Source organism: Boleophthalmus pectinirostris, unplaced genomic scaffold (assembly GCF_026225935.1).
Source record: "Boleophthalmus pectinirostris isolate CB_2022bp ecotype Guang Dong unplaced genomic scaffold, ASM2622593v1 HiC_scaffold_12, whole genome shotgun sequence".
Classification (NCBI taxonomy): Eukaryota; Metazoa; Chordata; class Actinopteri; order Gobiiformes; family Gobiidae; genus Boleophthalmus; species Boleophthalmus pectinirostris.
The window spans coordinates 27,885,854-27,903,264 of NW_026571018.1; the positions used below are offsets into that span (position 1 = coordinate 27,885,854).

At 38.6% G+C, this 17,411-nt stretch overlaps 1 protein-coding gene across 2 annotated transcripts in view; it reads right to left on the reverse strand.

Annotated features, from left to right (window-relative positions):
* Positions 1-17,411, reverse strand: part of LOC110158459 (replication protein A 70 kDa DNA-binding subunit-like) — a 55,806-nt gene that overhangs the window by 25,967 nt on the left and 12,428 nt on the right. For both annotated transcript variants that reach the window (XM_020922956.2, XM_020922957.2), the window contains 3 exons: positions 14,928-15,120; positions 8,672-8,808; positions 6,145-6,293 (listed from right to left, as the gene is read on the reverse strand). In XM_020922956.2, the coding sequence (XP_020778615.2) occupies positions 6,145-6,293; positions 8,672-8,808; positions 14,928-15,120 (479 nt within the window). The remainder of the gene's footprint in view (positions 1-6,144; positions 6,294-8,671; positions 8,809-14,927; positions 15,121-17,411) is intronic.

Genomic DNA, 17,411 nt, shown 5'->3' on the forward strand with positions numbered 1-17,411 from the left:
GCACCATGTAATGAGATAAAATAACAGATATCACAAAACCCATGATCTCTATGATATGAGCCTTTTTTCCGAGATGGTAATTCTGAGCTGTATCTTTTATTATCAACAGAAACCATCTCCGGCCTCGACAAATTACTCCCTTAATCCCAGTTCTGATTAGCTGCTGAGCGTTTGTAGCTGCTAATCTTTTTGATCTGACACCGCGCTGTCCATCACGCAGAGATGTGACCACGCGTCAATCAACCTTTTACATTTTTGTCCGTACTCTGTGTCAAAAAAGATGATGAAACTCTCCTCCCTCCTCATTCTGTCTGACCTGCTCATATCTATTCATTTATCGGCCTGTTTAATATTCCCTTTAACAACTTAATGCATCAGTCTGCTCTGTATTCTGTGCGTGAATAGCAATCTAATCAAGGCATCATCTGAATTCATATTTAAATAATGCAAGAGAGTCTGGTCAAAACAATATGAGAAAGCTTCTGCCCATGCTAACAGGGTATGGATGTATTTTGTCCCACTAAAGGACAAATTGAATTGTTAAAGGTTAAATACATAATGCTATAAACCGCTATATAAACAAAAATATACATTAAAATACAGCCAGGTACACTTCACTCATGATTCTCGGCTGCCTCATCTGGGTGGCGGTCTGTGTGTCTGCATGATCTACTTGTGTCTGACTGGGTGGGTATTCCCTGGTATAATACATTTCCCAGTTTCCTAATCAATTCAAAGTAGTAAAAAGTAGTTAGTAAGATCAAAACCCAGCTCAAGCTCTAGAGATTCTGCACTGTGGTCACCCGATCCTCCTGTAAGATGGGCCAAATGTAGAGGTGCAGAAATTAGAATTAAATATAGCTTATGGGTAAAATCAACTTTTATGAGAGATTTAGCTCACTCAAAGTCGTTTTCAGTTTAATTCGTGCTTGCTTGAGTGCTCCAAAAAAGGTCAGTTTTCACCTAACCCCTATCTCTGTCCATTCCTCTGTGCTTACCTATTTAGTAAATTTGTTGTGTGTGCCGTAGTAGTCATAGCAGTAGTCGTAGCAGTAGTCGTAGTAGTAGTAGTAGTCGTTGCTGTCGTAATCGTAGTCATTGTAGTTGTCGTCGCCGTAGTAGTCGTTGTAGTAGTCATCGTAGTAGTCGCATTAGTCATCGTAGTAGTTGTAGTAGTCATCGTAGTCATAGTAGTAGTTGTAGTAGATGTCGTAATCGTAGTAGTAGTAAATGTGTCTTTGAATGAGTTTGTTGAAGTATCAGACTTTATAATTATTACCCCCAAAAGAGAAAAAATGTTTTACTTTTTACCTTTATTTCTACAGCATTTTGAGATTTTACTACACTTCAACAACACAATATTAAAATGTTGCATGTCTTCAAAACAACATCCATAATATCATAGAAAATTTAATACAATGGCCAAACCTCCCAGTATTAAAGCAGTAGCAGTAACAAGTAAATGATTTCTTCCTTAACATTTTGGGGGCCCCTTCCTTCTGCATGAGTAATAGGATTCTGAAGTTACAACACTTTTAGTACTTCTTCCACTTCTAAAAATAGACCCATAACAAAGTCTTTAATCTTGGAGAAGCACAAACGTAAATGTCCTTTGGTAAGATTCATTTGGAAGTGAAAGTGGATTGAGAAGAAGCACAGTGGGATGAGAGAAGGGCAGAGGGAAAAGAGTGTTTGGTAGTTATTTGCTCCTTTGAATGTCAGGGTGAGGTGGCGCTGTATTGACCACAGACTAAAAAGACCAAGATTAAAGCTGGAGTGATGAGGCCTGCTCCTCCCCCTTTCTCACCCTCACAATGGAACTCAAGGGGCAAAGGTGTAGTGGAAAAACGTAGCTCAGATTGGGTAACGTAACCTTAGAATAATGCAGTATTCATTATGTCCACTGAGCATGCTAGTGAAATTAAAAGCATGTTTGCAATAATAAGGTAGAGACTTACATTTTGCCTATTTCTTGTGTTGCCATCAAATAAAAGCATTTAAATGGCCCATATTACGCTATTTTCTGATCTATATTATAATGTAAAAACAAACATGGAGCTCTTTTCTCGAATGGAAAACACTCATGTCATGTGGTAATACAGGAAGTGTTCCAATGTGTTTTTAAACTCCATGTACCTTCACTAGAATCATTTGAATAATTTCAGACCTGGAATTGCCAGTCTCCACTGAACTAAAGGTAAAAGGTAGCTGTTAACTTGAAATCTACCACTACATGACATCACAAGGTAGAGAGTATTTTGAGGTTTGGAGATGCAGACAGATTAATAATAAAGGATTACTCAAACATGTATGAATGAAACAAAAAGCTCACAGAGTCAGTTTTGCAAAATATAGGCTATATTGAGGAATTACAATACAGTAAATTAACTACAATATAGTAAATTAACTATATTAGTTATCCATGTTGAAAAAAAAAAAGTTTAAATGAAGACAACTGACTATGTATTTGGAGTTAGATGGGGCATTGTATCAAATAATCAGAAGCTGTTGGGAAGACATGCAAAATTTGAATATTGTTAATATTGTTTAGAAATAAAATAAAATAAAAAATAACAACAAAAAGCTGCAAATATAGCTAATAAAAAATAACTTGGAAGTTGTAATCTTTCAAACCATAGCGTACAGAGTTATTATCTAACATCCAGCCCACCCCACTCGATTCACATGTTTTGTATGACTAAGAATAACAGAGTTTTTTACCACAGCATGAAGAAACCAATTGGAAATATGATTAACCACATGTGGCCTATTTTAGCTGCAGGAAAAAGAAAATACCCTGCAAATGTGGCCAACTCCTTTGACAAAGCTATTCAACTAACATGGTTTTCATTAGGACAAATAGTCCACTATAGAACTTTTCTGGTGGAGGTTCTGCCTCCTTCTGTGCTCCAAGGAGAGGTTAATGCCTGTATTGTTCTACAGTGTGGCATTAAACATACCTACCATTTAAACACAATGGACTCCAGGCACTCCAAAACAGTAGAAAAAGTTAACACATCGCACGAGGAAAAATATAGTTAAAAGGCCTTTATTTGAATGGCCAAAGCTGGTCCTCAACTGGTCTTCATCAGGGCTTGCTTTGCTGGCTTTGAAGTCCTGATGAAGACCAGTTAAGGTCGAAACATGTTGGCTTTGGCCATTTAAATAAAGGCCTTTTAACTATATTTTTCTTCGTGCGATGTGTTAACATTTCTACTGTTTTGGATAGGGGTGTCAAATTATCGCGTTAATTGCGATTAATTAATTACGGTCATATTTAGCGCGTTATGTTTTTTAATCGCGTTAATCTCATTTTTAATCTCTAACTTTACTGTTTCTGTATGCGAGTTGCTTTATTATAAAACCTGTTTTTATGTGTTGTTGGGACAACAACACACACACACACACACACAAAAAAAACACATTTATAATTTTTTTTATTTCGGTAATTCCACTCATTGCCGGAAACCCACACAAAACGCGCGCAGTAACAGCGATGTAAACGTCATGTTAACGTTGGCGGCATCAGTCGCACAATGGACAAGGTCGAAGAGCCAGTAGAACAGAGTCAGCAGCGCACAGGTAAAAACACATTCGTGTCTTGGAAATTATTCTCCCGACGTGAAATATAAAAGAAAATAACAAATATAATATCGCCTGAAAACAACCTGCATAGGCTCATGATGTCTGCACTACTGTCCTATAGTGACCTGCCACATGAGGGGACACGCACACAAACACACACAAACACAAACACAAATACACACAAACACAAACACACACACCTTCATCATCGTCATTAACCTGAGAACGCGCGGACCACGTTTCCTTCCGTAGACACTGCGCATCCTCCCATGAGCCGCGTGTGGATCGTGTTTTCTCGCGTACGCGACGTAAACCGCGCTTCCTCCTGTGCGCCTCTAAACCAGAACTAACACCAAGACTAAAACCAGGACTAAACCAGGACTAAACCAGAACTAAAACCAGAACGAACACCAAGACTAAAACCAGGACTAAACCAGGACTAAACCAGAACTAAAACCAGAACTAAAACCAGGTCTAAACCAGGTCTAAACCAGGACTAAACCAGAACTAAAACCAGAACTAAAACCAGAACTAAAACCAGAACTAAAACCAGGTCTAAACCAGGTCTAAAACCAGGTCTAAACCAGGTCTAAACCAGGACTAAACCAGGACTAAACCAGGACTAATACCAGGACTAAACCAGGTCTAAACCAGGACTAAACCAGAACTAACACCAGGACTAAAACCAGGATTAATCCATTCCAGGACTAAACTAGGACTAAAGTAGGTCTAAACCAGGTCTAAACCAGGACTAAAACCAATGATCTCATATATATTTCTCTATCAATAATATTTTTAATATGGTTAAGGAAAGACTGGACTTTTTATTGTCTTTAAGTAGACAAAAGTTATTATGTTCAGATTTCCTCGTCTTTGCTACTTTACAGTTTCTTATTCATGGAGACTTGGGCTCAACAGCCAAATTGGAGAGATTTGTTAAACAATAAATGACTTTATAAAGTCACTTTTTTAAATCTATATTAGTCTTCTGATCTGCCACAATAATGTAATAATGAATTTAAATGAAAATACCTCAAATTGAAGGCTTTTCTCAGCAATTTTTAGGTGAGATTAAAATGAGATTAATTAGATTAATTAATTACAGATCATAATTAATTAATCTCTCAATTTTTTTAATCGCATGACAGCACTAGTTTTGGAGTGCCTGGAGTCCGTTGTGTTTGAGTTCTGATCCTTTTTTCCAAGAGCACCCTCTACTTGCTTCTACTGATTGGAACACCTGCAGCAAACAGCCACATTTTTGTTCTTTCTGCACATACCTACCATTTACTTCATGCATGGGGTTTTATTTCCTGAAAGTACCTTAAAAATATGTGCTCTTGCTGTAAGCGGGGTTGTCTCTCCACAAATCAGACTTGTAACTTTAGGACCACGTTTTAGTCTCCATGGAGATAAACAAGTTTACTTTGGAACATTGTAGATAACTCAGTTTCTAATTGGATACAAGCAGGTCTACCTTCCACTAGGTGCACATTTACTTCAAATGAATAGAAATCAATTATGACATTTTTGGTGTTAGCATTAGCATCGTGTACTGACAATTCTCAAAATAAGAATAACTTGCTGTGAAAGGGTCTCACAAGGCATAATTATGTACACACAGAAGCCCTGGACTCCTTCTTCACATGTGTGTCCAGACTTAGAGCATGTTTAATGAGAGGACGAGTCATGAATTACAGTTGGTGAAGATTTTCTACTAAGAGTCAGAAGTGGTTTCACGTATCACCATGTCCTCACACTTTTCCTCTTACAGTAGCAGCGCTGAGAAGCTCAAATCCAGAAATATCCTGCTTTTCCCTTATTCCCTTCATCCCCTCCTGCGTACATCCTGTCTGCAGTCCCAGTGGGATCCAGGAGGCACATGCCACCCATCTCCAGACATGTGAGCAGTGCAGCTAGGTGCTTATGCATCACCATGTGTGAGCCTGCCCTATATTCACCAAGCTCTTTGTTTACCTATTAGTGAGGTAGAGCAGGAGCTGAAAGAGGTAGCTAGTACCACCAAGGCTAAGATTGGGACTCATGTCATTTTGTTACCTACTTCATCCACATAGTTACCATCAAGTTAAATTACAGGTCAGATGTGTGAAGAGCTGACACCACTCACAGTATGAATGCATATTTTCTAATTATGTTTGTTTAGTTAAATGTCAAATACAATGCCATACTGTGGAACATTCCACCCAAAGCAATATATCTTCACGCAGACACCATTTATCTTTTCTGGTAGGAGGAAGATAAAGAGCTTTAAGTGATTTGATAAATACAATTTATGTCGAAATCCAATAAACAGTAAACAGGACAAATCATACATCATAAAACTAGCTAGAACAGATCACAGTCTAGTTTTCAAATAAATGTAAATGTAATGTAATATATTTTTTTCACAATTTCTTGCATTAAAATAATTAATACATCTTCTTATAGGATTCATGCCATTGTCCTCGACACTATCTCTTTATAATCTGATTTGTTGTAATCTGACTTGTCGCTCATCCTGGTTTGTTTTCATGAAGCGTGTGTTGGTGCATGACTCACCAGGCCCTTAATCTGAACGCCTCAGGAAGGTCTGGATTGACCAAGATTGTGGAGCTGAACAAAGCGGAGAGCGATCTGCCCCCAAAATCAGACAAGCGAGCCCCTTTGATGGCAACAACCGGGTGCCCAGAGCCATCAAACTTCTCAGCCTGAAGAGGGCAGGGGAATATGAGCTTAGAGAGAGAATAAAAACACAGACAGCAGTATTTTGCCCAATGAAACGTAATGTGCTCTACAGTTCGTTTGTATAATTGGACAACCTAAAAAGTTCATTTGAAAGTGACTTTTTGGATTTTGGGAAAGAAGTGAGGATTAGCTCTTGCAGATCGGATGAGCTTAGAGAAGAATAGGGCCGTTTCATGCACACTTAAAAGATCCCACGAACAGTACAACAAAACTATTCCAAAGGTCAATTTAGATTTTAGTTTTTATTTTTATTGTAAAGTAAGAATGTATGTGTCCACATTTCATATTACTATTATATATCCAATACTTGGATACATTGTAATGACCTAACTATTAAAGGTTGTATAGAGGATTTTCCAAGGAACGAGAAATCCAGCGACTGTTTGTCCTTTTTCAAATGTTGCGCATGCGTGAAACCACCCCCCCTCCCCCACAGCTCCCTACGTAGAAACGCCTCCTCCCGCCTCCTCTTTACGCCAGAAACAGGTTTGTTTACAGCCGGTGTGCTGCACATGACTTGTAAACAACTAATTACAGTGTTGGTTAGGCAAGGCGGAGAAGTGAGGAGCGGGGGGAGCGGGTGCGCGGAGATTTCGTGCGCAGACGAGAAGTGAGGAGCAGGGAGAAGAGCGGAGCAGGGAGCAGGGAGAGGAGAGAGGAGAGGGGAGCGGTGCACGGAGATTCCGTGCCCGGAGAAGTGAGGAGCAGGGGAAGAGCGGATCGGGCAGCGGGGAGAGGAGCAGGAAAGGGGTGCAGGAAAGGGGTGCAGAGAAGAGTGCGCGGAGATTCAGTGCGAATTAACTAGCTACAACACGCAGCAGCAAGCGGACTCTTTCTTTGCCTTGAAAATTATGTTTTCAGACATAGGATATCGCTTTCGTGTCCTGAAAAATGTTTGACTAGCTCTTGGAAATAAAGTACGTTTTCATAATAAGCAGAAGTGACCTGTCCAGGAGTAATTTGTGGACCAGTGCGTCAGTCTTTAGACCCTGCGTCTGCTTCAGTTGCGCCATCGCTGGAATGAATCTACAAGAATCACCTTAGTTTGGCTTCGCTGCTTTTCCCCTTGTCTTCTTCTTTCAGCGACCTCAAAAACTGACTTTCTTTTGCGGCTAACTGCTCCTGGATTCTTGTCTGCCATTGCAACAAACTTTGTGCTAACTGCGAGGAAGATATAGGTCAAAAAAGCCGCTAAGAACTGTTGCGTTGGTGGAGTAAACAGCGTCTGTGCTGCTTGCGTCTGTGGACTGCGTGACAGGCGTACGTAAACCACGTAATGGCAGCGCGCAGGCAGGTCAGTTACGCTAGAAACGTAGGGAGATTGATTGACAGCCTGTCAGCTAACAGATAACGAGGCAGTGTCGTTATCTATTGGCAAATGTTTAGCTGGCACCACCACGTCCAGAGTTGATGAATTTTTATTCTCTTTTTTTTGGTCATCATAATTACAAGGCTACTGCATCTCTATAATGCTATCATTGACAATTTGAAACAAAAAAAATCCTCCATACAACCTTTAATAAGTAGCCCCAGCTAGGTCATCTGAACAGGACTGGCATCCATAATGTCATATAGGAGTGTATGTTTTGTCTATGGCAGTGATTTTTAAACATGGTAGGACTGTGTTTGGCTGCAACCTTAAGGGCCTCATAAAAATATAATACTAATTAATTTTTAGAATGGCCCCTAGTTACTTTGTAATGTGAAAGCTTCACATAGATATCAAAAAAGTTAAGAATCCCGGGCCTGAGGACTGGGATGACTGACTGATGACTGACAAGGCAGCCTGGGAAAATCCAAGATTTGAATTTAAAACACCTAAATAACTCTCAATTCTCTCTAAATATTTTCTCATTAGATCATTGACTATGGCTTTTTAGCTGCAGGTGCCCTGACAAAAACAGTGTAATTAAAGGTGCACTACGTAACTTTTCCTGGAGGCGGTCAAACATCTGCTTATCTCTATGGGGATGTTGCTGCTTTGCCTGAAACGTTCCACAATAAACACATCTATCTAACACTTATTTGATATAATTTTATTGCTCTCTCCACAGATCTGACCTTTAACTTGGTTTTATGGCATCACCTGCTTTTTTCCATGAAGATAAACACATTTTGGCCATACTGTGGAACATTCCAGGCAAAGCTACAACAAATCTATGAATAATATAATAGCAAGTCACCAGTTGATCAGTGGTCACAGTACGTGCTATACAATGATATATACATTACTTACACTAGACAAACTTTATTGATGCACAAAGGAAATTATTTAGACATCATAATATGATATATTATTATATTATTTGAACAAAAATTAAAACAGAAGATGGCAGATTACCTCCTCTCCCCAGAGCGTCGCAGTCACCACTTTCCCACTGGTGTCCACGAGGCTGAGGGCCCTTTTGGAGACCTCCCTGCTGCTCTTAGTGGTGATCCGTGACACGTCCTCTGCGCTCTTCACCACACCGATCACATCTACGTGCAGGAGACAGTAACAGAAGAGCCCATTAACACAAAAAACAACAGTATAAATAAATAGCTCATCACTTCCCTTACTAAAATGTCCTCACATGGTGTTAAGTGTGCACACAAAACACTATACGATGTGAACAGAATGACATTAGAGGTGCCAGGTTCGTGTGTATGAGATCTGACACCTCCGACACTGCCAATTCACAGCGGACTTATCCCGTAAAGAGCTCCTCACGTTTTCACCAGAGCACACATTTACAAAGGCAAGGCAAGGCAAGTTTATTTGTATAGCACAATTCGTACACAAAGTAATTCAAAGTGCTTTACAGAATAAGAAATACATTAAAATCATAATAAAAACAAATGAAAACATAAATAATCATGAAGATTAAAATTAAAAAAGAGAGAGAGAAACAAAGCAAACACATGGGCTCACTGCACAGGCTATTCATTGATTAACAGCCAAGAAATAATATTATATATGATATGTCTCCATTATACATATGAACAAGAGATGGCAGCTTGTTGTCAAATAGGATGTGTAATTTTGTATATCGTATCCAACCAGCATACGTAAACATTCACAAGTGTCCACTACTTTGAGAGATTAAAGAAAAAAATTATTTCATTTTTAAATCTAAAATACACTGTTTTCAAATGTTCCATTTGGGTCAGTATAAAAATAAGCAACGTGTGGTGTGGTGTGATGTTTAATATTATGTCAGAAATTGAGATGAAAAAAAGAGGTTTAAGAAGTGCTATAGAATAAAATGATAATGATTAAATTCCACTCCCACAAAAGTTGAAACCTGCTTTTAAATTCCATCAATCACTCATCATTTCAGTGAAACTAGTGATATGTGGACCAAATTGAAATGCATAAAATGAATTCACTGCATGAGCTTTTTAAATATACATTTTGCTCCTGCTGTCTGCTAACCTTTCTCTAAACTCTGTGCCCCCCTGTCGCTGTCAGAGCCCTCCTTAATTCCATTATGATTGAGACGATGTCATCCACCTCTGAACTCCATTATCACGGCTGGAGCAGGCTGACAGCTCTCATTACCATGTTATAATCCCCTGTTTAACAAAAGGGAGCACGGAGAGGTAGCACAGCAATGAACGAGTCAGTGGAGGCACCACAACAGGTGGGACATGTGGCTGACTTACATTTACTCAGGTAAACTCTTTAAAACTTGGATCTTGTGCTGGGGAGATGGGGCATTCAGTTGATGTCAGTCAAAGCCATAGACCGTATATACTGCATATAAATGGATATAGCGAACCCCCAAGCTGCAGAGTTCCAAATAGGAGGCCTTCATGGGGGCGCTTCCAGCTCCACCGACTCTGGCTCCATTTGACATTGAAAAATTGTCACCCTGCTCTGTAACTGTTGCTGTGAGGCATTTTTGGCTTACAATGTTCGTATTAACCTTCTCTACATGATCCTGGTGTTTTTATTTTGCTATTTTGTCAGTAAATAAATTCATTTTCCTAATATCGAACTCCTATAACTGCTATAACAACACTATGCGTGATGTCACACTCCCTTAGTTCACTTTTTTATACAGTCTGTGGTCAAAGCCATGGAATCAAACCCATGACATTGAGTCCAGTACTGTAAATGTGCATGTGTTCTCAATCGACTCACAGGGTTGAAAAACATATTTTCCATAAGTATATATACTATTATATACTGTACCATTCAAACTAAAAGGAAATTCAAACGTAGCGTAGCATTTTGAGTATCAATTATGCCACTCTCCCAGCCCCAACTCAAACAAATCTATTCAGTGAAACCACAGCTTTGAAGACGCCGCGCTGCAGTTGTGGTACTATATATTTCCACTCCTCTTTAATCGTCCAATGTGGCTGACCTGTAAAGCAGTGACGAGGCTAATCCACAGCGGCTTATGTATATTGTACATGTTAAACACTCCCAGAGCTCCATAATGTCTGTTAATCCACTCACACCTGACAACACTGACATGCTCTAATGGATGACTGTAAACCCAGCTTTTGATAACGCTCATATTCCACCCCAACCCGGTTATGCCAAACTACTCTGCACTGGACGCTATGCTAGTTTATTTAGTTTATTTTTGATGATAGGTTACTTCACCATCAGGTTAGGGGTAGGATAAGGGTAAGGAAGAAAAATATTGCATTGATAAGAGACACAAGTAAATGTATGTGTTATATATATATATATATATATATATATATATATATATATATATTCTCAAAACCTTCAAATAAATGATGCAAGGTCTGATAAAAGAAGCAAATATCATAATCTTGTATTATGTAAAGTTATGGCTACCTTCATATTACTGCACTGCAAAGCTGTAAAAGTTGCCATATTAAAAGGTCATTAGCTTGAACCCTTGAAATGAGATAACTAAGCCACATTACGTTTTATGCATGAAGCAATTAAGAAATCTGTAAAAGGTCAACTCCGTAAAAAGCAAACTGAATGTGCTGTTGTAAGAGCTGGGATTAAAGGATTACTTACGTAAAATTTTGGTTGTTTTCGATTCTTTTTAATTACAGCAAAGAGGGATAGCGTGAAGAAAATTCCAACCACCAGGAGCCAATAAAATGAAAAATTATGGTTCTTTAGAGAGAATGTAACAAGGACATCAAAATCACCATCTTGACAATGTATCCTGTATATTTCACTATAAGGAATCTAATTATAAGAATGTGTAAAACCATTATTGATCTAATTATTCAATGGGATGGTGAAATGGTGTGCTTTCCAATATAATGTTACTTAGGAAAGCCATTTGGGGATAAGACTGGCAATGTGAAACCAATTTGTCAAAAGAAAAAACACTTTTGTATTAGTAAACACCAAAGACTTGATCCCATGGTCCAGTCAAGTTTCTGTATCTGCAGTGTTATTGACTTGGGCTGTGACATGCAATCCAGAGTTATTTTTATGTCCACATACAAAAAAGGAAGGGAAACACAATCTGCTCCTGAATCTCCATGGGAAGCGGCCGATTTGTATGAGCAAGCTTTGAAGTTTCCTTTCCATTCAGTTACTCTGACCTTGGCTCTGACCTCTATCAAATCTATTAGAAATTGCTGCGGCACTTGGTAAAAAGCAGGCAACTTTTTACTAAAAACCTCTCAGCATGTCAAGGCGCTCCAAATCGAACTGAGAGGAGAAAAATGCATTGTTATTATTTATGGATTCATTCAATTATCTCCAAAACGCTGCACTGGGGTTTGGGTGTCTATTACAGCTATTAAAGATGCATCTAAACTGGAAGTACTTTCGGCACAGAAGCCACAAGAGACAAGTCGCTGCCTAAAATCACAGAGCATGGAAGTGGTGTGTCTCGGAGCTAGTGATAATTAAACCTTTTCTTGGCTGGGTTTGGTGGAAGTGTGTAGCGCTGTGGTCCAAAAGAGTCAGACAAGGCGAGAGGGTGGAGGGTCTGGCACGGCTGCTTAGCGGACTCATGACTGGGGCAAAAGAAATGAGCTAAAGGAACTATATTGGACAAAATTGAGGTTTAAGATATGTTATAAATGTGACCTCCTCAAAAACATACTTGCAGTTGTGTTTTGTTTCATTCACACATGTTTGAGTTGCCCTTTATTATTAGTCTGTCTACATCTCCAAAGCTCAAAATGCTCTATTCCACCTTGTGATGTCATGAAGCTGTAGATATCGCGTTAACAGCTACCTTTAAGATTTTCTTTAACAGAGATTGGCAATTCTAGGGCTGAAATTATCCAAATGATTCTAGTGAAGGTGCATGGATATGTTTAAAAACACAGTGGAGCACTTCCTGTATTACCACATGACATCACAAGGTGGAAGAGAGTGTTTCTCTGTTTGAGAGAAAACATCAGCCTAAATAGTCAGGATTTGTGTGAATGAAACAAAATTATTTTCCAGATATCTATTTGATGAGGAAACAACAGTACCGTATAACAGATCAGAAAGTAGCGTAATATGGGCCCTTTAAATGTAGAAAGGTGAGCAAGCCCATTATTTGATATGTGAGGCTGTATTATTTTGATTAGTAAACTAAAAAGGGGACATGTCAAAAGTTTTTACAAATCTATATGTATTTGACCCACTCTGCACAAGACTACACCTGCAAGGTTCATGCCAAAACAATTATTTATGCAGAAAATATATTGTTGTCAAATTAACTTTTTTTGTCGAATAAATTTAGTCAACTAAAACACATTTTGGTCGACTAAACAACTAAAGACCTAAATTCCTACAGCCCTGCAGCCAGACTTTTGACTTAAATTAGCCTGAAGTACATTCAGGTTCTGCAAGTACACTGAGATTAACACCATCATAAATACAGCTCTCAACAGCCTAAGCACTTTATTAGAATAGCACATTTCATAAACAGACAGTGTCCAAAGTGCTGCACAGAGACCGCTAAAAACAATATTACCAATAAAAGAAGAAACAATAATAAATCCCCCAATTTAATCTCACTAGTTCTACAAAACCACTATAAAATTGCAATAAATAAATCAATAAAATCAATTAATACTTTTAAATTAAATTAAAAAAACACATTCCACCATTTGCAAATTCGGTAGATGATTTTAAATGGAGCAATGTTTTTCTTATGATTCTTCTAAACCTGCTCCACATGAACAGACGTGGACAGAGAACCCTGTAACTGCACATGTTCACGTCCTGCCAAAAGCCTGCATGACATTTAAGGATTCTGGACCAGAATTGTATTTACATAACTGGTCCAAATAAGTTGGCTAAGCAAAAGGTTGCACAGAGACAACATCCCATATCAAATATACAATATCCCTAAATCTTCAACAGTGTTTTATTGAAATATGAGAACACTAATGGAGAAGGGTCTTTCTGCCAAATCTTTGATTCAGTAAAGTATTTAAATTAATCAGGAAAAAGCATAGAGCTGAACAGAGCAGCAGTTTCTATTCAGTCTTTGTGAAAGGCAACGAGACATGTAATTGTCTGGAGAACACTGAACGCAATTTGCTAATTGGTCTAACAGAATATGTGTCAGGCCTGAGAAGACTGTGGTTTTACACACTTCCAGCTCAAACTGAACTCAGGAGATAAAGCTGCTGTAATGAGAATATGTCAAATCCTTCGTTTATGTTTCTGAAGACAATACAAATAACTTTTAAATGGACAAATTACAAGTATAAGCCAAGAATTAACTAAACATGACAGTAAAATCAGCCAATTATATTTTAATTGGTGGGATTGGAATAATTGTAAATAATATAGAAAAAAGTAAAAAGAAAGCAGATGCTCATTTGCTCAAAAAGGTAAAACAAAAACATACCTTTTCCACATGTCATACTAAAGATGCACTATGTAACTTTTTTGGCCGAACGTCCATAACCTGCTCGTCTCCCTGGAAATGTTATTGCTTTGCATGAAATATATTATAGTATGGCTTTAAACAAATCTATCTCCATGGAGGCAAGAAGGTGACACAAGCAGGCCAAGTTACAGGTTTGATCTGTGAAGAAGTGACCCTGCTCAAAGTAAGAATTCATATTTATCAAGGTAGTGTTTATGTATGCAGTTAATAATAAAAAAATAATAAAAAAAAATAATACTGGATCAGTTTTATATAGTGTTTTTTTTTTTTTTGTACACTCATAGATGCTTTACAGTTCATTATTCATTCACTCCACACTCAGTGATGCTAAGCTTCTACTGTATCCACAGCTGTCCTGGGGCAGACTGACGGAAGCAAAGCTACAAATCTGCACCATCGGCTCCTTCGACCACCACCATCACTCACGCACACATTTCATTCATACTAGGCAATGTGGGTGATCTGCCTTGCCTAAGGACATATCAGAGGTATTTTGCCCTTGGCGCCCCACTGTGGCACCTGATTTTCTCAGCAGTCTCCCAAGTATATCCAAGTATTAACCAGGCCTGACCTTGCTTGACTTCTGAGATCTGACGAGATCAGGCTTTGACAAGTCGGCATGGCCACGATTGGATCTATCTTAAATAAATGCAAGATAGATCCAACACATTTCCATGTAGACAAGCAGGAGGCAGACCCTCACCAGAAAAGTTGCATAGAGCACAATTTTAAATACAATTCAATTGTCTACCAAACACTTACCGAGTATTGTATCTTTTTCTCTTTGTTCCAGTTCAGAAATGGGTACAAAATTGCAGTGCACATCGGGGACGCCATCGCCATCATTGCATGGTACAATGGAGGAGTTGGCATGCAGCGTCATCTCATACTCATGGCTCAGCGTGTTGAACTGTTTATTGGCTGCCTTCAGTGTTGCCTTGGAAATGTAGTACACCTAAAAGCAAAGAGTGTGGAGAATTAACTTTATTAAATTAGACCTCATCAGAACAGTCACTTCCTGCCAACATCTTCAAATTGGAGCACTGTCTATTGATTGTGAAGAAAAGGAAATTACCAGGACAATGCGACCGCTGCTCTACGCAAACCTCATAATAGGATGGTAGAATCCTCCAGGTCTGACTAAGATGCAGTGTCATATCAGCCCTATCACTTCTCTAATTCACCAGAAAATAAGGAGCTGCTGAGAGCGCTTGGGCTAAACAGCACAATTTAAACTCAATCTGCCAGACGCACTTCTTAATTTACTCGCCCAACTCTTCACTACAACTCTCTCTCTCTTTCACCATCATTTGTTTCTGCAGAAGGGTGTTTTCACATTTCCCCATACACAGAGAGCAAAAATGTTGTTCTGTTCTAAACCTACATCAGTGCAGAGAATAAAAATAAGAACTAAACCTACAGTATATGATTTAGCTAAATTTAATGATAATGTATCTATTCAGATTATTTATTATTTATTAGCATTTATGTTGAGTTCTCAGGGAGCCCTAAGCAAAATATGTCTTGGGGGACCTTCACCACTGGACTTCCACTCAGGCTTAAAGGTCCTATATTACGCAAAATTGACTCTTGTGAGCTTCAGAGCTGGAGGAGTAAATTAAAAGTTGTGTCAGGTAGGTTATTGGAAATTGTTATGTTATTATTATTAGTGGTGTATTCATATCATCCCAAGCACTTGTCCGAGATTAGTAGTTCTTTTAATTTGGAGATGTAATTCATATTTATGGTGATAACTGGAATCACTATTGGAATTGATTTTTATTTATTTCTTTTTTATCCCAAAAGTAACTCGTAGGAAAAATAGTAACAACTTTGAACAACTTTGAACTTGTTTCCTCATCACAGACATACCTGGAGTTGTGTTTTGTTTCATTCATTCATTAAGTAATAATTTATTATTAATGTTGTCTACATCTCCAGAGCTCAAAATGGTCAGTTCCACCTTGTGATGTCATTAAGTTGTAGTTTTCAAGTTAACAGCTATTTTAAGATGGGTAATTCCAAGTCTGAAGTCAAGAACATGTGTGAATGAAAGAAAACACAACTCCAGGTATGTCTGTGATGAGGAAACAAGTTCATATATCAGTGTACACAGACAATAGGAGGGATGCAGAAAAGTGTTTTGCCCAAGGACACAACCGTAGTATTCTAAGGCTGGTCTAATCAAATCTCTATGTAATGAGGCGACAGTGTTAACTGCTTTACTGCTGTTTACTGACAGACATTAGTAAGACAAAAATAAACAATTGCAGACCATCCCCAACAGGACACTGGCAATGACTTACAATGCGAAAGATACATGCACCGTATACATGATCAGAAAATCATATGGTACAAATTCAGACTTGAGAAATGGCTAAATTGTTACTATTTTAGCTATGAGTTACTTTTGAAAAAAAAAAAAAAAAATCTATTCCTATAGCGATTCCACTTATCGCCATAAATATGAATTACATCCCCAAATTGAAAGAACTACATCTTGGACAAGTGCCTGGGATGATATGAATACACCACTAATAATAACAACATAACAATTTCCAATAACCTACCTGACACAACTCTTAATTTACTCCTCCAGCTCTGATACAAGACTTTCTCTCCATCCATTTATCATTTGTATTCTAATGCAGCTTCCCCTGTGATGCTTGAACAGATCCATAAAACAAAGCGTGATAAGCATTGTGCCAGTCCCACCCACTCAGCGCTCTGTCGATACTCGGATCATGCAGGGAGGGACAGATTGGTGGTCTTATTTATCTTGGGAGGGTAGGGGGCACAAATTGGATGTGTGGAGCTGGTGGCTGATACCTGGGCTGCTGTGGCTAGCTGAGTGATGGCCCGGGTTAATGGAGTTATTAAGCTTGTGGTAGAGCAGCAGTGTTGAGCAGCAGCTTCAACATGTGTTTCAGTGGCCTGTAATTGCTGTGCATAAACGGCCACGATCAGGGCATCTTTTATGGGTTATAGTGGCACCTGTCTCCAAATAGAACATTCAGGATTTCCCATTAATTATGTGGACCATTTGGCTGCCCACTGCCATGGCATTTCTCCATGACTTTAGCTGATTCTAACAGTGCAGTTTATTTTCAAAAACAGATTTATAAATAGATAATGGTTTTAATTTGCTCTTAGCATAGCCGTGTTTTCAGCAGCAATAAGCTGGAACTGAATTAGCTGATTAATCAAATCTACATATAATTTGCTCAAATTTAGTTTCACTGTTAT